Below are 26,630 nucleotides of genomic sequence, written 5' to 3'. Positions count from 1 at the left end.
TTCTTGTTTCAGCTTATTCATCAGATCACTAAGAGTTTCATTTTCATCATTCTCATTTTGCATCTTTTCACAAAGTTCTCTTCTCTTTTTTCTTGAGATAGTAACATTTTCTTGAAGTGCTTGAATGATATCCTGAGCAGCCTTTAGATCATCTTCAAGTTTGATATTTTTCAATTTTTCTACATCATAGTCTGAGAGGGCTCCTTCAAGTTGATTCATCAAGTTTTCCATCTCTATCGGTGTCAAGATCTTCCTCAAGCTATTAGGCTTCTGAAAATAGAGGACCAGGCTCTGATACCAATTGTTAGGATTACCACAGATACTGAGAGGGGGGGTGAATCAGTATCTAACCAGTTGTAAGATTTTCTTAACTTAAAACATGTAGAGCATATTAATACTGTGTACTGATAAAGAGAAAGTAATGCAATAAACAGAGAAAAAAGAAACCACATGAAAAACACACCATAACACAATATTTTAACGAGGAAACCCGGTGTGGGAAAAACCTCGGTGGGATTTGTGACCCACAATATTCACTTACTGGCCAATAAGAGAATATTACTGCTACAAGAGGGGCCTGCACATGCCGGAAGGCCAAGTGCCTAGAGCTCACTGACTTACAAAATGGATTATATAAATCTAGTATCTTGTACTGCTTCAAAATAGCATCTATAATGCCAGATCCAGTACCGGTTTTTGCTCTACTTCTTACATAAACCCTTAACCTATATTTCACATAATAGGTCTGTCTTATTTCTCCTAATTACATTCCTCTATCTATTACAAAATTTTCTATAATGATCTCTCTTATATAAGAGTCATTTTACAACTTACCAAGTCGGCTTTCAATAATAAACAAAATATATTAACAACAAAATTCATGTCAGCTTTTGTGTCAGTATGCTTCCTTTCACTGCCGGTGTTGGTGGTCTGTGTGTCGGTGTAGAATCTAACTTTGCTGGTGCCAATGGATTTCCTTGCCGATGACATAGGATTGTAAGGTTGCCATCAATGACAAAACCTTCAATCACCTACAATGTCTCATTGGAGTGTGCATTTGCCAACAACCTAAGGGGTCAAATGTTGTCCTATGACCCCATAGGACACCATATGACCCCTTACAACACCTTACGACCCATAACAACACCATATTGTGTCCTAAGGGGTCATATGGTGTCCTAAGCAGTCATAAGACACCATATGACCCCTTACGACACCATATAACCCATAACGATGCCATATTGTATCCTAAGGGGTCATATGGTGTCTTAAGGGGTCATAGGACACTATACGACCCCTTAAGACACCATGTGACCCCTTAGAACACCATATAGTGTCATTATGGGTCATATGGTGTCCTAACGGGTCACATGGTATCCTAATAGGTCATATAGTGTCCTATGACCCCTTAGGATACCACATAACCCCTTACATGTCATTAGGGTTCACATTGTGTCCTAAGGGGTCATATGGTGTCCTATGACCCCTTAGGACACCATATGGTGTCATTATGGGTCATATGGTGTCCTAAGCGGTTATTAGGTGTCTTATGATCCCATAGGACACCATATGACCCATAATGACAACATAAGGTGTCCTAAGGGGTCATATTGTGTCTTAAGGGGTCATAACACACCATATGACCCGTTAAGACACAATACGATCCCTGACGACACCTAAGGGGTCATATGGTGTCCTATGACCCCATAAGACACCTTATGACCCCTCAAGACACCATATGACCCATAACGACACCATATTGTGTCTTGAGGGGTCATATGGTGTCTTAATGGATCATAGGACACCATATGACCCCTTACAACACCATGTGACCAATTAGAACACCATATAGTGTGGTTATGGGTCATATGGTGTCCTAAGAGGTCATATGGTGTCCTAATAGGTCATATAATGTCCTATGACCCCTTAGGATACCATATAACCCCTTACGTGTCGTTAGGGTTCACATTGTGTCCTAAGAGATCATATGGTGTCCTATGACCCCTTAGGACACTATATGACCCCTTAGGACACCATATGGTGTCATTATGGGTCATATGGTGTCCTAAGGGGTCATATGGTGTCTTAAGGGGTCATAGCACACCATATGACCCGTTAAGACACCATACAACCAATAACAACACCATATTGTGTCCTAAGGGGTCATATGGTGTTCTAAGGGGTCATAGGAGACCATATGACCCCTTACGACACCATGTGACCCCTTACAACACCATATAGTGTCGTTATGGGTCATACAGTGTCCTAAAGGGTCATATAGTGTTCTATGACCCCTTAGGATATCATATAACCCATTATGTGTCATTAGGGTTCACATTGTGTCCTAAGGGGTCATATGGTGTCCTATGACCCCTTAGGACACCATATGGTGTCATTCTGAGTTGTATGGTGTCTTAAGGGGTCATATGGTGTCTTAAGGGGTCATAACACACTATATGACTTGTTAAGACATAATATTATCCCTAACGACACCTAAGGGGTCATATGGTGTCCTATGACCCCATAGAACACCATATGACCCCTTAGGACACCATACGACCCATAACGACATCATATTCTATCCTAAGGGGTCATAGGACACTATATGACCCCTTACGACACCATATGACCCATAACGATACCATATTGTGTCCTAAGGAGTCATATGGTGTCGTAACAGGTCATATAGTTTCCTATGACCCCTTAGGATACCATATAACCCCTTACATTCCGTTAGGGTTTACATTGTGTCCTAAGGGGTCATATGGTATCCTATGGCCCCTTAGGACACCATATGGTGTCATTATGGGTTGTATGGTGTCCTAAGGGGTCATATGGTGTCTTAAGGGGTCATATGGTGTCTTAAGGGGTCATAACATACCATATGACCCGTTAAGACATAATATGATCCCTAACAACACCTAAGGGGTCATATGGTGTCCTATGGCCCCTCAGGTGTCCATATGACCCATAATGACACTTTATTGTGTCCTAAGGGGTCATAGGACACCATATGACCCCTTAGGACACCATACGACCCATAACAACACTATATTGTGTCCTAAGGGGTCATATGGTGTCCTAAGGGGTCATAGGATACCATATGACCCCTTACGACACTATACAACCCATAACAACACCATATTGTGTCCTAAGGGGTCATATGGTGTCCTAAGGGGTCATATGGTATCCTAATGGGTCATATAGTATACCATATGACCCCTTACAACACTATACAACCCATAACAACACCATATTGTGTCCTAAGGGGTCATATAGTGTCCTAAGGGGTCATATGGTATCCTAATGGGTCATATAGTGTCCTATGACCCCTTAGGATACCATATAACCCCTTACGTGTTGTTAGGGTTCACATTGTATCCTAAGGGGTCATATGGTGTCCTCTGACCCCTTAGGACACTATATGACCCATTAGGACACCATATGGTGTTATTATAGATCATATGGTGTCCTAAGGGGTCATATGGTGTCTTAAGGGGTTATAACACACCATATGACCCGTTAAGACACAATATGATCCCTAACAACACCCAAGGGGTCATATGGTGTCCTATGGCCACATAGAACACCATATGATCCCTTAGGTGTCTATATGACCCATATGATACTATATGACCCCTTACAACACCATACAACCCATAACGACACCATATTTTGTCTTAAGGATTCATAGGACACCATATGACCCTTTACGACACCATACAACCCATAACAACACCATATTGTGTCCAAAGGGGTCATATGGTATTCTAAGGGGTCATAAGACACCATATGACCCTTTACGACACCATACAACCTATAACGACACCATATTGTGTCCTAAGGGGTCATATGGTATCCTAAGGGGTCATAGGATACCATATGACCCCTTACAACACCATACAACACATAATGACACCATATTGTGTCCTAAGGGGTCATATGGTTGCTTAAGGGGTCATAGGACACCATATGACCCCTTACGACACCATACGACCTATAACGACACCATATTGTGTCCTAAGGGGTCATAGAATACCATATGACCCCTTATGACACCATACGACCCATAATGACACCATATTGTGTCCTAAGGGGTCATATGGTGTCCTAAAGGGCCATATGGTGTCCTATAACCCCTTAGGATACCATATAACCCCTTACATGTCATTAGGGTTCACATTGTGTCCTAAGGGGTCATATGGTATCCTATGACCCCTTATGGCACTATATGACCCCTTAGGACACCATATGGTGTCATTATGGGTTGTATGGTGTCCTAAGGGGTCATCTGGTGTCTTAAGGGGTCATAACACACCATATGACTCGTTAAGACACAATATGATCCCTAACCACACCTAAGGGGTCATATGGTGTCCTATGGCCCTATAGGAAACCATATGACCCCTTAAGACATCATACAACCCATAAAGACACCATATTGTGTCCTAAGGGGTCATATGGTGTCCTAAAGGGTCATAAGACACCATATGACCCTTTACGACACCATACAACCTATAACAACACCATATTGTGTCCTAAGGGGTCATAGGATACCATATGACCCCTTACAACACCATATGATCCATACCGACACCATATTGTTTCCTAAGGGGTCATAGGACACCTATGACCCTTTATGACACCATACGACCTATAACAACACCATATTGTGTCCTAAGGGGTCATATGGTGTCCTAAGGGGTCATAGGATACCATATGACCCCTTACAACACCATACTACCCATAATGACACCATATTGTGTCCTAAGGGGTCATACAGTGTCCTAAGGGATCATAGGACACCATATGACCCTTTACGACACCAAACGATGTATAACGACACCATATTGTGTCCTAAAGGGTCATATGGTGTCCTAAGGGTCATAGGATACCATATGGCCCCTTACAACACCATACTACCCATAACGACACTATATTATGTCCTAAGGGATCATATGGTGTCCCAAGGGGTCATAGGACACCATATGACCCTTTACAACACCATACGACCTATAACGACACCATATTGTGTCCTAAGGGGTCATATGGTGTCCTAAGGGGTCATAAGATACCATATGACCCATAACGACACCATATGACCCATAACGACACCATATTGTGTCCTAAGGGGTCATATGGTGTCCTAAGGGGTCATATGGTGTCCTATGACCCTTTAGGATACCATATAACCCCTTACATGTCGTTAGGGTTCACATTGTGTCCTAAGGGGTCATATGGTGTCCCATGACCCCTTAGGACACTATATGACCCATTAGGACACCATATGGTATCATTATGGATCGTATGGTGTCCTAAGGGGTCATATGGTGTCTTAATGGGTCATAACACACCATATGACTCGTTAAGACACAATATGACCCCTAACGACACCTAAGGGGTCATATGGTGTCCTATGGCCACATAGGACACCATATGACTCGTTAAGACACAATATGACCCCTAACGACACCTAAGGGGTCATATGGTGTCCTATGGCCACATAGGACACCATATGACCCCTTAGGTGTCCATACGATCCATAATGTCACCATATTGTGTCCTAAGGGGTCATATGGTGTCCTAAGGGGTCATAGGACACCATATGACCCCTTACGACACCATAAAACCCGTAACGACACCATATTGTGTCTTAAGGGGTCATATGGTGTCTTAAGGGGTCATATGGTGTCCTAAGGGGTCATAGGACACCATATGACCCCTTACGACACCATATTATGTCCTGAGGGGTCATATGGTGTCCTAAGGGGTCATAGGATACCATATGACCCCTTACAACACCATACAACCCATAACGAGACCATATTGTGTCCTAAGGGGGCATATGGTGTCCTAAGGGGTTATAGGACACCATATGACTCTTTACGACACCATACAACCTATAACGACATCATATTGTGTCCTAAGGGGTCATATGGTGTCCTAAGGGGTCATAGGATACCATATGACTCCTTACGACACCATACGATCTATAATGACACCATATTTTGTCCTAAGGGGTCATATGGTGTTCTAAGGGGTCATAGAACACCATATGACCCCTTACGACACCATACAACCCATAACGACACCATATTGTGTCCTCAGGGGTCATATAGTGTCCTAAGGGGCCATAGGACACCATATGACCCCTTACAACACCATACGACCCATAACGACACCATATTGTGTCCTAAGACACCATATTGTGTCCTAAGACACCATATTGTGTCCTAAAGAGTCATATGGTTTAATTTTTATGGTTGTGGCTATCAAACTATAGGGTATAGAGTAGAAATTTATCAAAGGTTAAAAAATTTCAATGGAAGTCATTTGGCTAGCACAATATTTGGCACTAGCCAAATGAGCTGCAAAAAAAAACGGTTATAGGTTATAGAGTAGAAATTTATGAAAGGTAAAAAAATTTCAATGGAAGTCATTTGTCTAGCGCACTATAGGGCGCACGCCCTATAGGCTTGGTGTGCCAAGCCTAAGGCTTGGCACACCAAGCCTATAGGGCATGTGCCTTATGCACATTTTTCATTTTTTTTGAAGTGTGGCACGTTTTGGTACCACAACTTCATGCATATACCCAGTGGTCATTAGGTAGAACCTTAAATGTGTTACAATCAAACATTTGTGTAATGCATAATTGTTTAGAATTAAGTGGTTAGATCTAAATTTATTTCATAAACATGAAATGCTCGACTAATAGACACCATCACCCTAGGATGAAGGCACCAACCAATATGGAGTTTCAGACTTGCTTCAGAAATAATTCAAATCAAAATATCGTTTAATTTATGTTTGTAGGAATAGTGTAGTTTAGAATCCACTCTCAATCGAGCATTTAAGGTCTTATAACCAAAATTTGAGCTAATTCTTGTTTGATGGGGATTTTCCTTGGTATATTTTCATTGAGAGATAATTTGATTTAAATCATAATGTCTAAATATGTAATGTAATAAATCTCTAAGGCATTGTATGGGGATACTCACATTGGTCTTGTAGAGCGAGAATTGCAAAGGATTTTAACATCTTCTTAACATCCTATTAATTGGCCATTAACCTTAGAACCTATAGATTGAACATAGCTAATTCATAGGTGTTATGAGATCATCAGTTGGAACAACCAACACTTTCAAGATGTAATGAATGATCCTCCTAACTTTGAGAAAGTTGTTATGTCATCTTGATACAACACCATTATTACGTTAATCAAATCTGAAAATGCCACATCCATAGCCCTCTAAAAATTAGATCCAACATTTGCCAAACCAAGTGGCATTCTCACATAAACACAGGTGCCCCATTGAGTTGTCAAGGATGTTTTGTATCAAGTTTTGATTCCTTGATCTTCACCTAGTTATAGCTTGAGAAACCATCCAACATAGACAATAATTCACATCATTAGACCCTTTGTAACATAGCCTCCATGTTAGGCAAAGGATAATTTTCCTTCAATGAAAAAACATTAAGAATTCTAAAGTCCACACAAAACTTGATATCACCATTTTTCTTTCTTATTGTAACTAAATTAAGAACTCAGGTGGAATGTTTGATAGGCTTAATAATTCCACCTTCTCTTAATTTCATCAACTTTTGTTACATTTTGGGGGCCAAAGTGGGATTAATTGGTCTTTGCCTTTGTCTAAAAGCCTTTGCATCAGGGTTCAATGAAATCTCATGTTGAAATAAGTCTTCCGTATATACTTTAAATCATCATCTGACAAAGCAAAAATATACTTGCATAATGCAACAAATAGAATCCTAGCTTTAGAAATCAATATCTTAGCTATAAAAACCTTTTTAAGTGACATCAGGGTTCAATGAAATCTCATGTTGAAATAAGTCTTCCGTATATACTTTAAATCATCATTTGACAAAGCAAAAACATACTTGTATAATGCAACAAATAGAATCCTAGCTTTAGAAATCAATATCTTAGCTATAAAAACCTTTTTAAGTGTAGCAATTTCTTTCAGATCCTCATTATGAACCTGAGTAGCTTTTGTAATATTTCTATCTACCACATCAAAAGCTCTTTCGAATGCAATAAACCCTTTTTTGGAATCTTAGTTGTCTTTAATATGTTTAATCTATTTTCCTAAGATTTTCTTTTCCACCAATTTCTTCTCTCAAGCCAAAATTTTGATTTTGGAAACTTGACCAAATCCCGATCATCATGAAATATTTGCTGGTGAAAAATGTTGTCAGCAATAGATGGCCTGGTTAATACTTCACCTTTGAAATTCCTAAAGTGTTATATCACAAGTTCTAATAGCTGTGCTAGGAAGTTTGCCATGGAATTCTACATGATAGCCTAACTTGCAGCCGGTCCATCCAGCTCACCTGATGCTCCCACTCCACCTTTCCATCTAATTCCCCTGATGCCCCAATTCCACCTAGATGCATATAAAAACACCATCCGCCAAAAAACCCTCAGGCCTGCAAGATCCTGAAATCGCAAGGCAAAGAAGAAGAAGATCCCCAATTCCAACATGGCTTCTGTAGCATTGAGAATCCTCTGTGCAGCAAGCTTCCTATTCATGGCCGTCCGATCCGATGGCGTCTCTCTGGCCACGGGTCCGGCGGCGGCAGCGGCGCCTGCGGCCCCGGTGGCCGCGGCGCCGAGCTCCGGGAAGCTGAACCTGACGGCCATTCTGGAAAAGGCCGGGCAATTCAATACCTACATAAGCCTGCTGAAATCCACACAGGTGGGAAATCAGCTGCAAATTCAGCTCAGCAGCTCGCAACAGGGGATCACCCTTTTTGCCCCCTCGGATGCCGCTTTCGCGGCTCTGAAACCCGGCACTCTGAACGCCCTTACCGACCAGGACAAAGTTGCTCTTCTGCAATACCACGCATTGCCCAGCTATTACACATTCGGGCAGTTCCAGACCGTGAGCAATCCCGTTCGGACCGTGGCCTCGGGTAATGGAGGCCCCTTCGGGATGAACTTCACGGCCATCGGCAACAACGTTAATGTGTCCACGGGTATTGTGAACACAGCGATTTCCGGCGCCGTCTATTCACAGAACCCCGTTGCCGTGTATCAGGTCGACAAGGTGCTTCTTCCTACAGACATTTTCGGCCCAAAGGCCCCCGCCGCTGCTCCCACGCCCGTGGCCGGCGCTCCCATGGTGACACCCACCGTTTCTCCGTCATCTGACGGATCTGCGTCTGCGACTTCTGGGTGTCGATCCCGATTTGTTTTCTCCAATGGCGTTGCTCTGGCTATGGCTGTTCTGTCTGTGGGATTCGTGGCTTGCTTGTAACGGTGGTATTATTTGTTGTTGCTTTCGAATTGCTGTGCTGTTGTGGGGTGGCCTTCCTTCCTTCCTTCAATAAAGGCCATTCTTTGTAATTGCGGTGATTTGTGTAGTATTATTGAATTCTGTACGCGCCATGTTCAAATTTTGTATTCTGTATTTGATATTTTACATTTTTGTTATGATATGGGGATTGCTGATGGGTTTTCGAACGATCTATCATTAGTAAATTGGTTTTTCCCTTTTTGCTATCTCTGTTTCATCGTTTGAAGTGGATCGAAGTGGATCAAATTTTTCTTGTAGTTTAGATTTATGACAGGATTTTTACTGGATGATTATGGACGACTCCCAATGTAACAGTAAATTGTCTGAATTTGAATATGAAACACTGTTTAAATCTGGTTTTAAAAAGCAAAAGTTCGGTTAGATAGGAAAACAAATCGCATGCATACAAATATTAAAAAAAAATCAAAAAACATTGAATATAAATCAAACACTATACAAGAGAAATGAATGAGTTCGTTTTCTTTGGGAATAAAGCACATTAGGCCATAGGTTTGGGTTCAGATAAATTATATTCTAGAATTTTATAGGTTTATTGAATCATTTGGTATGTAAGAATATTTATTTTTATTTAATAAAATATTAATTTGTGTAATGGTCAAATTGTCAATAGTAATTTACATTTCATTTACATTAAAAAATGGTAAATAGTTGTTTTATTTTTACTAAATATAATTTACTTATAGTTATTGAATCATTTGATGTTTACGATGAATAATTTCTTTTGCATTATCTACCCCTCATCCAACCACATGATCTAAGATTTTACCATAGAAGATTTAATCTATTTATTAAAATCATGTTTTACTTTATTTCTTTAATGACTATGTTATCAAATTTTCTAGTTCATAATTATAATTTTCTAAAGTGTGACAACTTTTGGTTAAACTTGAGATTTTATTAACGGCCAAAAAAGGATTTTAAGTTTTGAAACATATCTTTAGGAGTGAATCAAGTCATTTTGTTAGTTCTCTTCTAATATAGTTTAGTATTAAAATTTTATTAACTAAAACTCACTTCTTCAATCTTATTTTAGCTATCAATATTATTAGCTACATCATACATTGCAAAGAAACATAAATTTAGTATTATATTATATAAAAAAGCATTCATCACAATGTATGATTAGTGATATTCCATGACTTAGTTTATTTCCCCATCCAAGGCCTTTTGACTTATAATAACAATGTTAATTGGTGATAACCAACCTTTATCTCTAAAATAACTACATCGTATTCTCTCCCCTACACAAGTTTCTTGCAAAAATGTCCTTTTGCACATGCTCATATGTGTTTCTCCTATGTGTGTTTAGGCTAGTAGCATAAGGGTACATAAAAGGTGTAGCTTAAGCTAGTAGTATAAGGGTATTTGAAGGTATCTCTTAGGTTAGAATTCTACCATTGATATATTATATTGAATCCTTGAATGGTATCTTTAGTGTCATAAATTGTTGACCCTAACAATTTCATGTCATGTTTAGAACTCATTTTAGTGCATATGCTTGAGACATGTTAGAATTTTCCCATCTAGGGACCTCTTTGTCAAACTTTATTAAATTATTGGTTTTTGTGCTCTTTGAAATACAAGTTATGCCTAGACTAAGGTGCCCAATACTTGTGTCCTAAGATTTTCCATCTAAAATTTGGGAATTCAATTGTTGGCTAAAACTTGATCTTGTTTGTCAACCTTAGCTCAAATTATTATTTTTGAAGGCTATGAACTCATATATAAGGACATTATTCCTCATTCATACACTAAATGATCTCTAGTAATAATTCATTTAAGGATTTTTAGCTAATGAATTTATAAATGATATTGGCATAAGAAATTCTTAAGCATATTTTAATTTTTAACTCACTTACAATTCATTGATTATTGTTTCTTATTTATTATCAATGTTATGCTATGCACTAACACATGCAAAACTTCTAAATGAGTATTGCATTACCACCTTTTTGTGGAATTCCTTGAGAGGGTTTCATACCCAAGATAATCTTGTCATTTCAACATTTACCATTTACTTACCCTTTGTCCTGTTAATGTCACACTCTCTCTTTCAACATTCTTGTTGTAAAGGTGGAAAAACCAAGATGGGGTTTGACTTAGGTAGAATCCTATACAACAAAACCCTTTTCCCCATTTTTTTTTGTGTGTGTGTGGGTTGAAATCAAATCATGAGAATCTATATGAGTGTAGAGAAAAAATTGACAAAATTTATTGATTTTGAATGAGTGAAAACTTTGAGACCCAAGCACCCAACACCCCTATCTTGTCTGTTTGATCCTAATTTCCAGGAGACAGATGTGTAAATCCTACTGATTCAATTTTGGCCACCTCCCAAGTATTCAAATCCTTTGGAAATGGTAACCCAACACTTTTTTCCTACATAATAAATTCCAAATTTGATGTCTAGGTTCTTCTCTTATCTGCATCTTAGATATACCTTTTTGTTTTGCATTTTCATTCTATGTTTGTTGCATTATGTCAAACTTAGTCATCTAGCTATAATTTACACAACTCTATTACCTACATTCAACAACATTAGTCTTTTACAACAAAGTAACAAAATTCTAATTCCTATTTCCTAGCTCTTTCGTAAGAAAAAATAGCTAGGCGTATTCATGTTCTAATGTAATGAAGGATTGAGATATTCTAGGTTCCATTTATTAGTTTAGGGATATCATTTCCTCCATTTCTAAATATGTCAATTCTATATTCTATTGTATGAAAGTGATCTCATGATCTCCAATTCATGGGCACTAAGTAACATCTAATTTTTATCCACTTCTTCACCACAATCTATAATATTAGACACTTAGCCTTTTTTGGCTAGCTTTTACCAAGTCCATTCTTAATTGATTATCTACTTTTTTCATGTTAGCAATTTTATGTTGGTGATAGTGAGTGGTTGGTCATGCCTTCACATATTTTTGTGCAACCATTCCTTTATCTATACTCAATTATATATCTTGGATAATGCCTCCATGCTCTTGGTCTTAATATTTTTCTAATGGATTATACTCGTATATGACCAAATGTTGCTTCATGAGTGAAACATTTCAATCCCTTTCCATACGCAATTATATTTTTCATCATCAAAAGCTTATTTTTTTCTATCTTCATTACTCCTTACACCTCTACAAGATCTTAGAAGTTTTCCCTTATCTCTCTATAAAACTTGTGTTGCAGGTCAATTAACTTTTGATTCCTTCTCCAATCAACTTTTCTTTTGCTACTATCTTTTTATTCATCTCCTAGAGCAACCTTTCATTTATTAATTTCTCTTCAATATTTGTGGTCTCACTTGCTTCCTATTCTATTATGTTAAGAGCTTGCCACTAGACAAGATTTTACATTATCACAATGAACTCCATATTGACAATCTTCTTACACATGATATCCACCTCTTTTACTCTTTCATGCAATATTTCTATAACCTCATTTCCTCTTTTGATCCCTTATTGGTTGCAACCATAAAAATTGTAAACTCTTAATCCCTTTGTCAAGTGGTCCCTCAATCTATGTTGTAAAATCATTTCTAGTGGTATGTCCTCTTCTATCTTAAAATTTAGTTTATTGTTTGTGATGAGTTTTAGAAAAAAATTGCATCTCAAGGTAAAATTCAAGTTCATCCAATTTTGATGCCACATAATAGACAAACCTAAGATAATTGATATATTAGTGTAGATTGATTACATGGTCTATGCCACTAACCATGCCTATTTTTATCAAGGGACACACTTTATGGGCATGTCACATAAGAGGCTTATCATATATATGCTCTTTCTTGTACCATAAGAAATTACATCACAAGAAAGATAGAAGTAAGAAGCGTGTTTATAAAGTGAACATCTTCATATATGAGAGCATAAAAAATGAGAAAATACAAGGACTTGCAGTAGATAGAATACAAAACATATAAAGACATAATTTGCATCAAATGTATAATATTAGGGTGAGTGTACAAAAAATGAAAGATAAAAAATAATCAAGCAATAATTTTTTAATTAAAATGCATGTACATATTATGTAAAATTTCACATAATATGCTAATAATTACAGGATGCGGCTAATTTGGCTCCAAAACCGTGATGTTGTACTACACATAACTTTTGTGTTATGCAGATAGAAAAAATGCAGAATAGGCACAAAATGACTGCGAGACTCGGCAGAAGCGTTGTGGCTGCTGAACCCCCTTTTGTATAACACAAAGGTTATTTTCGGTGTATGACAATGCGGTTGGGGTGTTTTTGGAGCTAGAATAGCTACAACCATAATAATACGAACATATTATAGAATGTGATCACATTATATAGAATTTTTACCATAATTATAGAGAGATAGAATTTGAATTTGAGAGATGGATAAAGAGAAAAATGTATAGATATAATTAGAAAGAGGGAGATATATGATCACATTATATAGATTTTTTACCATAATTATAGAGAGATGAGTTTGAGATTGAGAGATGGATAAAGAGAGAAATGTATTAGATATAACTAGAAATTGGGAGATATATAGAGATAGGGATAGAGAGGGAGATTTTGGTACTCATCGGTACATTGTAGAAACTTGATCCACATCCCGGTCACCAGTTTTGGCGGTGGCCTGGTTAACCTTTCGAAATTCCTATAGGTGTTGATCGAAATTCCTATAGGTGTTGATCATAAGTTCGAATAGCTAATGTGCTACAGGGAGTTTACCAATTCTACATGATACCATGAAATATTGCTAGTGAAAGTTTTTGTCACGAATAGATGGCCTAGTTAACACTTAACCTTTGAAATTCCTACAAGTGTTACATCATAAATTCCTACAAGTGTCATATCGTAAGTTCTAATAGCTACATGAGCTAGAAATTTACCAATTCTACATGATAGCCTATCAACTTGCTGCCGCTTCATCCAGCTAACCTGATGCTCCCACTCCACCATTTCATCTAATTCCCCTGTTTCCCCAATTCCATGTAGATGCATATAAAAACACTACCCACCCAAACCATACAACCACCAAACTCACGCCGGCAAGATCCTTAGATTGCAGGGAAAAGAAGAATAAAAATCCCCAATTCGAACATGGCTTCTGTAGCGTTGAGAATCCTCTGTGCAGCGATCTTCCTGTTCATGGCCGATGGCGTGTCTCTGGCCACGGGTCCGGCAGCGGCGGCGGCGCCTGCGGCCCCGGTGGCCGCGGCGCCGAGCTCCGGGAAGCTGAACTTAACGGCCATTCTGGAAAAGGCCAAGCATTTCAATACTTACATAAACCTGCTGACGTCCACACAGGAGACCAGTCAGCTGCTAAATCCTAAACAACAGGGGCTCACCCTTCTGGCCCCCTCGGACGCCGCTTTTGCAGCTCTGAAATCCGGCACACTTCACACCCTTAGCGACCAGGACAAAATTGCCCTTGTGAAATACCACGCGTTGCCCCGCTATTACACATTCGGGCAGTTACAGACCGTGACCAACCCCGTTCTGACCTTGGCCTCGGGCAACGCAGGCCTCTTCGGGATGAATTTCTCTTCCATCGGCAACAACGTTAATGTGTCCACAGGTATTGTGAACGCAGCGATTTCCGGTCCCGTCTATTCACAGAACCCCGTTGCCGTGTATCAGGTCGACAAGGTGCTGCTTCCTCTGGGCGTTTTTGGCCCAAAGCCCCCAGCCCCTGCTCCCATGCCCGAGGTCGGCACTCCCATGCTCACCGTTTCTCCGTCATCTGGCGGCTCTGCAACTTCTGGGTGTCAATCCCGATTTGTTTTCTCCAATGGCTTTGCTCTGGCTATGGCTGTTCTGTCTGTGGGATTCGTGGCTTGCTTGTAACGGTGGTATTATTTGTTGTTGCTTTCGAATTGCTGTGCTGTTGTGGGGTGGCCTTCCTTCCTTCCTTGCTTGACCTGAATAAAGGCCATTCTTTGTAATTGCGGTGATTTGTGTAGTATTATTGAATTCTGTACGCGCCATGTTCAGATATTGTATTCTGTATTTGATATTTTACATTTTTGTTATGATATGGGGATTGCTGATGGGTTTTGGAACGATCTATCATTAGTGATGTACGTATCAAACTTTCAGTAAATTGGTAGTTGTTTTGGGCTATCTCTGTTTCATCGTTTGAAGTGGATCAAATTTTTCTTGTAGTTTAGCTTAGTGACAGACTTTTACTGGATGCTTATGGACGATCCCAAATGTAACAGTAAATTGTTGTTTAATTCTGTTTTTGAAAAAGCAAATATTCCTCTAGCAATATTGGTTTGTTTGAATAATCAAATTTTGGTTAATTAAATAGTGTAATGGCTCAAAAAAGCAATAGCATTTTACATTTCATTTACATTAAAAATATATAAATAATTGTCTTATTTTCGCTAATCATAATTTACTTTTAATTATTGAACCATTTGATATTTAAAAATAATCATTATATTTGCATTATCTACCCAAATCATCCACCCACATAATTAATTTTCTTCTACAACATGATCTAAGACTTTAGCATAGAGGATTTAATGTTTTACTTTATTGCTTTAATGACTATGTTTTCAATTTTGCTTTTTTAAAGTGTGACAATTTTTGGTTGAACTTGAAATTTTATTAACCTAAAAAGGATCTTAAGTTTACAATTGTTATAAACTAATAACATATCTTTAGGAGTGAATCAAGTCATTTTGTTAGTTATCTTCTAATCTAATTTAGTATTAAAATCTTATTAGCTAAAAATCACTTCTTAGGTCTTATTTCAGCCATCAATGTTATTAATTATATCATACATTGCAAAACAACATAAGAGAAACATAAATTTAGTATTATATTATATAAAAAAAAACTCATCACAATGTCTAGTTAGCGATATTCCATGGCTTACTTTATTTACCCATCCAAGGCCTTTTGTGTTATAATAACAATGTTAATTGATGATAACAAACCTTTATCTTTTAGATAACTAACTCATATTTCCCAAAGGATCTCTCCCCTACATGAGTCTCTTGCAAAAATGTCCTTTCGCACATGCCCATGTGTTTCTCCTACGTGTGTTTAGGCTATTAGCATAGGGGTATATAAAATTTTACCTTAGGCTAGTAGTATAAAGGTATTTAAAGGCATTTCCTAGGCTAGAGTTTTGCCACTGACATATTATGTTCAATCCTTGAATGATATTTGTAGTGTCATAAATTGTTGACCCTAACAATTTAATGTCATGTTTAGCACTCATTCTAGTGCATTTTATTTAGAGGTGTTTGATTTTTCCTATTATTTATCAAACTTTATTAAATTCTTGGTGACCATGCCCTTTGATGCACAAGTTATGGCTAGAATAGGGTGCCCGACGCTCATGTCTTAACATTTTTCCCTCAAAAATTGGGAATTCAATTGTTAATTTTTGGTAATCTTGAAAACCAATCTTGTTTGTCAATCTTAACTCAAACTATTATTTTTGAAAGCTATGAACTCATATAAAATATATAAAAAGAATGAGAGAGAGACAAAGAGATGAAATTGTAGAGACAAACATAGAGGAGAGAGACAAATAGAGAGAAACAAAGAGAATATAGAGGGAGGGAGAGATATAGATAGATAAAGATATATAGGATGAAATAGAGAGAGATAGATAAAGTTATAGAGGGTGAGATAAAGATAGGAAATATTGGGAGAGAGAGAGAGAGAGAGAGAGAGAGAGAGAGAGAGAGAGAGAGAGAGAGAGAGAGAGAGAGAGAGAGAGAGAGAGAGAGATGTTAAATGTTATTGTTTGCACTACACATAACATAATACTACCTCATACAATGTAGTTCTAGGAACACATGATAGGATTTTTGATATTGTAGAAATATAGATAGGTGATGCAAAGATAGTCATGTGATGACAATCAATATAAAAGAGACCTTATAGTGCCATATATGATCACTCGAAAACTTATTAGAGAGAAACATTAGTTTATGAGGTAGCACACTAATATTTGCACATTGCATTTGGATGCATGAATGGGTCATATAGCCCTTAAATATCAACAAAGATGCTTAAGGATCCCCAATTAAGCTATAAGAATGTTAAATATCATATAGAAAAATATGAATTACTTGGAAGAGAATAATAAAAAATATTAATGAAAGGATATAAGGAAAAGTAAATATAAAAGGCATAAAGAGGCTATTTGAAGGAAGAGTAAGTTAGAGAGAAGAGGAGGTATGTATGGATGCATAACATGGATGAGTAAGAGGAAGATATATTGAGAATTTATGAGAGAGTGAGTGTGTATGCAAATTTGAATAGAGGATAAGTTAATTTTTTTTGGAAGAAGCTACTCAAGCATATGCAATGCATATTTTATGCTTGCAATAAAAAATTTATTTATAATTTACAAATTATATATGACATGAATACATGTGTCGATCTATCTTGTGGTGTCAATGAGTATATACACTTATTTGAAATCTCACTTTGTGCATGTCAACCCACACTATTTTTAATTCCCTTTTTTTTTAATATTTTTTATTATATACACAATAATTTTCCTTCTATTGCAACAAACACACACTTCTTTGGATTTAAAGAAATACCAAAATCCAAAGTTCTTTAAAATATCCTTTCAAGATGTAATGAATGATCCTCTTCTCTCTTTGAGAAAGTTGTTATGTCATCTTGATATGACAACATTATTACGTAAATCAAATTTGAAAATGCCAAATCCATAGACCTCTAAAAATTAGCTCCAACATTTGTGAAACCAAGTGACATTCACACATTAACATAGGTGCCCCATTGAGTTGTGAAAGTTGTTTTGTATTGCTCTAATTCCTTCATCTTCACCTAGTTATCGTTTAAGAAACTATCCATCATATACAACAACTCACACAATTTGACCTTTTGTAACATAGCCTCCATGTTAGGCAAAGGATCTAATTTTCCTTCAAAGAAGAAACATAAAGGATTCTAAAGTCCACACATAATTTAATATCACCATTTTTCTTTCTTACTGTAACTAAGTTAGAAACCCAAGTAGAATGTTTGATAAGCTTAATAATTCCACGTTCTCTTAATTTCATCAACTTTTGTTACATTTTTGGGGCCAAAATGGGATTGATTGGTGTTTGCCTTTGTCTAAAAGACTTTGCATTTGATTTCCATGAAATTTCATGTTGAAATATGCCCTCTCTGAATGTTTTAAATCATCATATGACTAAGAAAAAACATATTTGTATTTTCTTAACAATGCAACAAGTAAAGTCTTATCTTTAGAAATCAATTTCTTATGTATAAAATCTTTTTGAAATGTCCCATCTAGAGGAGAGGAGCAAGAACATGCTCACCCTAACTTCACGTTTCTCAAAATCATATGTGGATATTTCAAAATTTTCTCAATTTTACACAATAGCTTACTTGCCAAGTACCCTACTTAAAAACAAAACTTCAAGTCTACATGGTCAAATATGATGCCACATCAGCATGTATTTTTGTCAAAGCGTCCAAAATGGTCCCAAATTGTCATAAGACCCATAAGTATGCACTAAGTCATGTTTAGTGCTATGGCATCACATCATTATTATTTTTTTTGAATTTTAGAGGTACTTTTTTGAAAAATAAACATTGACATGACAGTTTTAGGGCACCACTTTTGATCTAAAAGTGTCCAAGTACTATAACATATATTTTTACTCCTATCACTCATTGATCCCTCTCCCCTATATCCAAAATTATTTCTTCTAGATTTTTATTAAAACTCATTCAATATAATTAAAACTCATTCATTCATTATGAATATAGGTAGCTTTTGGCAATTTTTGTCAACTCCATCAAAAGCTCTTTCTAATGCAACTAAATCTTTTGGAATCTTATTTGTCGTACAAACTATTTCCCAAAATTGTTTCCTTTCCACCAATTTCTTCTATAAAGCCTTGGAAATCAAGTTTTTTGATTTTGATGCTCAACAATACGTTGTAGAAACTTGGCCAAATCCCGGTCACCGTCACCATGAAATATCTGATCGTGAAAAACGTTGTCAGGGGGATAGATGGCCTCGTTAACACTTCAACCTCTGAAATTCCTATAGGTATTATATCATAAGTTCTAATAGCCACAGGTGCTAGGAAGTTTACCAATTCTACATGATAGCCGATCAACTTGCAGCCCGTCCATCCAGCTCATCTGATGCTCCCACTACACATTCCATCTTATTCCCCTGTTCCCCTATTCCACATAGATGCATATAAAAACATCACCCGCCCAAACCATACAACTACCAAAACACAAATCAGGCCTGCAAAATTTGTAGAGCAAAAAGAAAATCCCCAACTCGAACATGGCTTCTGTAGTTCTGAGAATCCTCTGTGCAGCGTGCTTACTATTCATGGCCGTCCGGTCCGATGGCGTCTCTCTGGCCACGGGTCCGGCTGCGGCAGCGGCGCCTGCGGCCCCGGTGGTCGTGGCGCCGAGGCACGGGAAGCTGAACCTAACGGCCATTCTGGAAAAGGCCGGGCACTTCAATACCTTAATAAGTCTGCTGAGATCCACACAGGTGGACACTCAGCTGCAAAATCCTCAGCAACAAGGGATCACCCTTCTCGCCCCCTCGGATGCCGCTTTTGCAGCTCTGAAATTCGACACACTTCATGCCCTTAGCGACCAGGACAAAATTGCCCTTCTGCAATACCACGTGTTGACCAGCTATTACACATTCGGGCAGTTACAGACCGTGAGCAACCCAGTTCGGACCGTGGCCTCGGGCAGCGGAGGCCTCTTTAATATGAATTTCACTTCCATCGGCAACAACGTTACTTTGTCCACAGGTATTGTGAACGCATCGATTCCCGGCCCTGTCTATTCACAGAGCCCCGTTGCCGTGTATCAGGTCGACAAGGTGCTGCTTCCTCTCGGCGTTTTTGGCCCAAAGCCCCCCGCCGCTGCACCCGCGCCCGAGGCTGGGGCTCCCATGGTCACGCCCACCGTTTCTCTGTCATCTGACGGGTCTGCAACTTCTGGGTGTAGATCTCAGTTTGTCTTCTCCAATGGCGTTTTTCAGGCTATGGCTGCTCTGTCTGTGGGTTTCGTGGCTTACTCGTAACGGTGGTATTATTTGTTGTTGCTTTCTAATTGTTGTCCTGTTGTGGGGTGGCCTTCCTTCCTTCCTTGCCCTGAATAAAGGTCATTCTTTTTAATTGCGGTGATGTGTGTATTATTATTGTATTCTGTACCATGTTCAGATTTTGTATTCTGTATTTGATATTTTAATTTTTTGTTATGAGATGCGGATTGCTGATGGGTTTTGGAACGATCTATCATTGTGATGTACGTATCAAAGTTTCAGTAATTGGTATTTTTTTTGGTTTCCTATCTCTGTTTCATCGTTTGAAGTGGATCAAATTTTTCTTGTAGTTTAGCTTAGTGACAGATTTTTATTGTATGCTTATGGACGACTCCCAATGTAACAGTAAATTGTCTGAATATGAATATGAACTGTTCAATTCTGTTTATGAAAAATAAAAAATTCCCTAGCAATATCTTTTGTTTGAATTATCTGAATTCGGTTATATAGGAAAAGCTTATGGGTGCATTCACTCTTTTATGGACATTAAATAGTGTAATGGTGAAACATTCAATAGTATTTTATATCTTATTTATAAAAAAAAAATAAAAAATAATTGTCTATTTATTTTATTAATCATAATTTATTTCTGAACCATTCGATATTTAATAATAATCATATTCTTTGTATTATCTGCCCAACTCATCGGCCCACATAATTATGCCGGTCCGTGTACATAAAAAGTAAAGTTGTGACAGTTACATGCAACAAGCAGTTAAGAAGTAATGCATGCTACGGGTAGACAGTGTAATTAACATGCTGAAGGAGTGCTGGGAGAGCAAGCGACATCATTAATTCTTTGTATTTTGTGCAAGGTTTACTTCCAAGAACGAACACTCTTGCGAAACAAAACAGCAAGAATTCTCTTCAAAATTCAAGACGTACCACCGTGAGCTAAAAATTAATTTAAAGTTTGGTTATCATTAAAGAAATCTCTGCATTGCAAATCAGATCGTCAAGATGTGGAAGATTCAAAAAGCACAAGAAATAGATCTTCATCTAGGTCCGTGGCAAATCATTTGAAGGATGTCTTTCGTGGGAGAAAATGAGGCATACGAAATGGAAACTGCAGCCGTTGTTCTATAGCCAAGAATGAATTCTTCAACAGTAGTAACATGCTACATGAGGCCATAATTCTTAGGGACTATTCTCCAGTTTTGAGACATAAATCATTGTTGGCAACTTTAGAGAGTGCCAGGGGTCAAGAAATCATGGAGATGTTCTTTTCAGCCCTTCAAAACCGAATAAAAGCAATAAGTTACAAGAGGATAACTCAAACAATCAACCATAGAATTGGTAGTGTCCTTTTAATGCTTTATCATCAATGTGTTGAAGAGATCAAGCGCACTTGGATAACTAGGGTGGTGTAATAGTGTACTAGTGTACTAAGATCAAATTGGGAGACGTCTATCTTGATTGAAAAATGCTATGAGCATTAAATATATATTTTTCTTTTCCAATGTGTAGGTGTTATGGAGTGCATCTCGTATCATGCTTTCCTCTCGTATCGACTGGGATTTTTGAGCAATAGACTCTAATAATCCATTGAAACCACATCAGATGTAGTTTTGTTTGCAAAGTAAATGTAGGTGTGCAGATGTGATCTCATAAGACGAACGTTTTATTAATAGACACTTCAATAAAGATATTTCTCGTCGTAGTTTACATATATTAAATATTAATATATGCATGCTAATTAACTTCTACGAGATGATCTAATATTTTAGCATAGAGGATTTAGTGTATTATTAAAATCACGTTTTATTTTATTGCTTTAATGATTATGTTCTCAAATTTTCTAGTTTTCAATTATGATTTTCTAAAGGGTGACGACTTTTAGTTGAACTTGAGATTTTATTGACCTAAAAGAGATCTTAAGTTTTTAATGCTATAAATTAATAACATATATTTAGGAGTGAATCAAGTCATTTTGTTAGTTCTCTTCTAACATAACTTAGTATTAAAATTCTATTAGCTAAAACTCACTTCTTAGGTCTTATTTTAGCTATCAATATTATTAACTATATCATACATTGCAAATGTAAGGAAGCAAAGGTGTGCGGAAATGCTTCCTACACTAATCTTGAGAGGACGGTTATGCAACTTTTAACTTAAATATTACTAAGATATCAAGAAATGCATAATAAAGCATAAACAAAATAGCAATGAACACATAACACAGTGATTACCGTGGGAAAACCCTTCTGGGAGAAAAACCCCAGCCTCCAAAACTCACACAATGTATTATCAAATCAAGCTGATTACAATACACTTGCAATGCAAGTTCTTACAGGAGCGCATCACCACAACTCGAACTCAAAGAGACTCCTTCTAGCATCCAGTCTTGCAAAAAACTCAATGATCAAACTCCTCCCCAAGCCCTCCTTTTATAGTGATTTTACAACCTGGAAACCACTTGTGGTTTTACAAAACCATGGGCTTAACCACCATACCACATGGTGCCCATTTTTGACATTTACATTTCCAAAATGGAAAAACAACCAGGTTAAAATAGTAATCCCGTCCATAATTTTGTCCCCTAGCTTAGACCCTCTTAAAAGTCACAAAATGAGTCATTAAGGCTCTAAAAATGGCTCACCTATATTCTACTATGGACAAGACTCATTTTTAACAACTCACTAACCATTTTCCAATGCATAAACATGTGGAAAACTACCTCAAACAAATTCTGGAATTTTCTAGTAAAAAGACTGCAAGGTTGAGACACATGTTTCTCAACAGCAAAACAATATAAGAGAAACATGAATTTAGTATGATATTATATAAAAAAGAGTTCATCACAATGTATGATTAGCAATATGTGAGTTATTGTGCACATCTCTAGGGGATTAGTCTCGCCTTCTCTCGCCCCATTGGTACCCCAACTTGGCAAAAAGTATGCCCAAGGCAAGGTTTGGTGGGAAACACTGGAATGAGTCGCATGGATACCTCTATGACAAACAAAAATAAAATAAAACTTATAATTAGTGTAATTCCAATTAACATTGCTAATTGGAATATTAACTAGCAATTGCACCTTGGTGTGCAATGGGTACACCAACAAGGTGTGGAAGGTTCTATTTTTGAGTACATTTTTGCAATACATGTAGTCATCAAGTAAGCCATTTAGAAAATGATGATATTTGTCCAACAAGGTACTCGATCGACAAGTCATAACTTCAAATCAACTATGCATCCATGGATCCAAACATTTTTGAAGCAAAACCTTTGAATCATGAATATAATTAAGCTCCATTACTAATATGGTCAAGTTATGTTTGCAATAGGAGGGAGAGAGAGGGGGAGAAAGAGATAGGGAGAGAGAGAGAGGGGGGGGGGGAGGGGGGGATAAATAGAAGGGGGAAGAGTTAGGAAGAAGTAGAATTGAATAAGCAGATAGAACAAGGGAATCAAGATAGAGATGGAGCTAGAGATGATGATGGTTATGGAGAGGAGAGAGGGATAGATAGAGTTGGAAGAGATAAATAAATAGAGAGAGAGAGAGAGAGAGAGAGAGAGAGAGAGAGAGAGAGAGAGAGAGAGAGAGAGAGAGAGAGAGCTTCTAATGTAGATGGAGAGATAAATCTATATAGAGAGGGGGAGAGAGATATAGGGGTAGAAAGGAGACATAGATATAATGTGGAAGATAGAGAGAGAGGGATAAAGATGGAGGAAATGAAGATAGGGTGAGATGGAGAAATAGAAAGATAAAGATATAGGAAGAGTGGGATTATATACAAAGAGGAGCTGATAGAGAAGTAATAGAGAGAGGGATAGATAGAGAGAAGAATGTGAAAAGGGTGATAAAGATAAATAAGTAGAGAGAGAGAGAGAGAGAGAGAGAGAGAGAGAGAGAGAGAGAGAGAGAGAGAGAGAGAGAGAGAGAGAGATAATCATACACCATTACCAACATGCTTATATTATAATTACAATAGGGAGAGAGAGGGGTAAGGAGACACGGGTAGGGGATAGAAATAGAGAGGAAAATTGAGATGGATATGTAGATGGAGATGGAGGAGAGGGATATAGAGAGGAGAGGGAGAGATAAAAAAGAGAGAGGAGTGAGTGATGGGTAGAAAGGAGAGAGGGATAAATGTCTCTTTATAGTGTTCATAATCTAATTTGTCTTTGAAGCGATTCTTTGTTTCTTGATTGACTATGCTAATGAGCCATAAAATATAAATAAATATATGTTTATAGTCACTTAATTGAAAGTTTAGAAGTTAGGATTTGAGTTTGTAATGAAGAGGAAATCGAATAATCAAGATATGTGGATCATTTTAAACTAAAGTACTCTATAATACAATTTAGCTAGCAAATTCTAAATAAATATTAAGTTAAATACCAAGCAAATAAAATAAAACACAACTTTATATTTAAAAATGATATATAAATTAAAAAATTAAAAATATGAAATATATGTTTTTATACCCTACATATAAAATACCATAAAAATCACATCTTTTTGTTTAAAACATTATTATGTAATATTTTCCTAAATAATATTTAAAAGAACCAAGTAAATATAAAAAAATAAAAAAATAGATCATCATTCTTCTCCTGAAATATGCTATAATAAAAATTTGTGATAAAATTGGAGAACTAAACCCTTCTCTTTGTATCTTAAAACTTAAGCATCATTAAAAATTATAAAAATAGGAAATGCATGAAAAAACAAAAATAAGATGATTGCCATTGAGTAAACATTATATTATATTATATCACTATGTTATCATATTATTGTATTATATCAATATTATTTGTATTATATTTTTTTTTTTTGTTTTTTTTTTATCGATAAAAGGCCGAAGCCAAAATTTTATTATTTTTTTATAAAAAATATTACATCTCCATTCAGTGTGGGCACCAGTAGGAAAGAATGGAGATAAGAAAACCTCCGGTCTAGCCCAGATCCCTTCTGGGATAAGATATTATAACCAACTGTACATTTTTACAAATCCTCATCAGAGGATGGAGGCTGACATATTAAGACATTTTAGATTCTTTCTGTACATAAAAACTTTCAGCACTTTCCGGTTGAATCCATCTTCCCAACTTTGGCTAATCCACTAATGCTTCGAGCTTTAACTTCTGTCCTGTTTCCCGAATCTGCAAAACCTTATTGCAACTTACTTTGCCAGACTGTTAGAAGCATAGTAAACATAATAATTTGCTGCAATCATACAATGAATAATTACATCTTTCTATTTATGTAAGAGGATTATAGCCTGGATATCCCTTAGCTTGAAACCATCTTAACCTTTTGGGTTTCAATTTAAGAGATTATCCAGGCTACAATTCTGCCTACTAATGGAAAGGATCAATTTCTATCAGATTCTTAATATTATTTGTATTATATTATATCATATTTATATTATTATTTATTTAATTTTTTAATAACTAATAAATAAGTTAAAAAAATAAATTATGAATTTAATTTGAAAAAAAATATATTATTATTTTATTATATAAATACTGTTAAATTAGGAAAACTAAATCTTTAAAAAAAATATTAAATATAAATAATATTGAGTATTAATTTTAAAGGGCAAATGATTTGAGCATGTTGTTGAGGACCTAAGGCTAACAAGGAAAATATTCCTTTATGTTTTTAACCTTTTTAAATTAATAAGAAAAGTTTTTTTGAAGCATTAAAGCATGGTCCATTTAACCCGAGTGAGTTTGTCAATAATTTATGAGTTTAATTAATTTAAAAAAAATCAAGAAATACAAAATATGACTGCAGATAAAACAAAAATTAATATTCAACCAAAATTTTGTGAATGGTACTTTTACAAGAGTCTTTCATTTTCAATAAATAGAAATCACCCACCAACATCAAAGTATGGAAATTTGCTTTGTGCAAGGACAAAAATAAAATGACAGGATGAAGATGCCAGAAAAGGGTTAAAATAAGGTGAGGCAGAACCAATGGTCAATATTTCTCCAATCGTCTTGCATCGATATAGGTGCAATGGCATTCGCGGATGTGCTCCAACAACTCATCCATTTCATATAATGAACACCTTCATCATAAAGATATAGACGAAGAGATAGAGAGTGATATATATACACACATCTAAACATCCCCAATTAAGCTATAGGAATGTTAAATATCATATAAAGAAATATGAATTAATTGGAAGAGGATAATTAAAAAAATTTATGAAAGGATCTATAAGGAAAATGAAATATAAAAGGCATAAATAGGCTATTTGAAGG

The 26,630-nt window shown here is 36.7% G+C and overlaps 3 protein-coding genes across 3 annotated transcripts; all 3 read left to right on the top strand.

Annotated features, from left to right (window-relative positions):
* The first annotated feature begins 8,382 nt into the window (after positions 1-8,382).
* Positions 8,383-9,420, top strand: LOC131068821 (fasciclin-like arabinogalactan protein 12). The gene has a single exon (XM_058004097.2). It carries the CDS (start codon positions 8,502-8,504, stop codon positions 9,276-9,278), a length of 777 nt encoding a protein of 258 aa, XP_057860080.1. The 5' UTR covers positions 8,383-8,501; the 3' UTR covers positions 9,279-9,420.
* Positions 9,421-14,333: 4,913 nt separating this feature from the next.
* LOC131068822 (fasciclin-like arabinogalactan protein 12) lies at positions 14,334-15,387 on the top strand. Its single transcript, XM_058004098.2, has one exon. It carries the CDS (start codon positions 14,411-14,413, stop codon positions 15,155-15,157), a length of 747 nt encoding a protein of 248 aa, XP_057860081.1. The 5' UTR covers positions 14,334-14,410; the 3' UTR covers positions 15,158-15,387.
* A 4,058-nt stretch (positions 15,388-19,445) lies between these two features.
* LOC131068813 (fasciclin-like arabinogalactan protein 11) lies at positions 19,446-20,656 on the top strand. The gene has a single exon (XM_058004085.2). The coding sequence runs from the start codon at positions 19,626-19,628 to the stop codon at positions 20,385-20,387; it is 762 nt and encodes a 253-aa protein (XP_057860068.1). The 5' UTR covers positions 19,446-19,625; the 3' UTR covers positions 20,388-20,656.
* The last annotated feature ends 5,974 nt before the right edge of the window (positions 20,657-26,630 follow it).

Source organism: Cryptomeria japonica, chromosome 7, assembly GCF_030272615.1.
Source record: "Cryptomeria japonica chromosome 7, Sugi_1.0, whole genome shotgun sequence".
Classification (NCBI taxonomy): domain Eukaryota; kingdom Viridiplantae; phylum Streptophyta; class Pinopsida; order Cupressales; family Cupressaceae; genus Cryptomeria; species Cryptomeria japonica.
The sequence above is the reverse complement of the archived record's forward strand: the minus strand, read 5'-3'. Positions and strand labels throughout refer to the sequence as shown.

Excerpts from the sequence above, each read along its gene's own strand:
- LOC131068821 (XM_058004097.2), top strand. The coding sequence starts at position 8,502 with ATGGCTTCTGTAGCATTGAGAATCCTCTGTGCAGCAAGCTTCCTATTC.
- LOC131068822 (XM_058004098.2), top strand. The coding sequence starts at position 14,411 with ATGGCTTCTGTAGCGTTGAGAATCCTCTGTGCAGCGATCTTCCTGTTC.
- LOC131068813 (XM_058004085.2), top strand. The coding sequence starts at position 19,626 with ATGGCTTCTGTAGTTCTGAGAATCCTCTGTGCAGCGTGCTTACTATTC.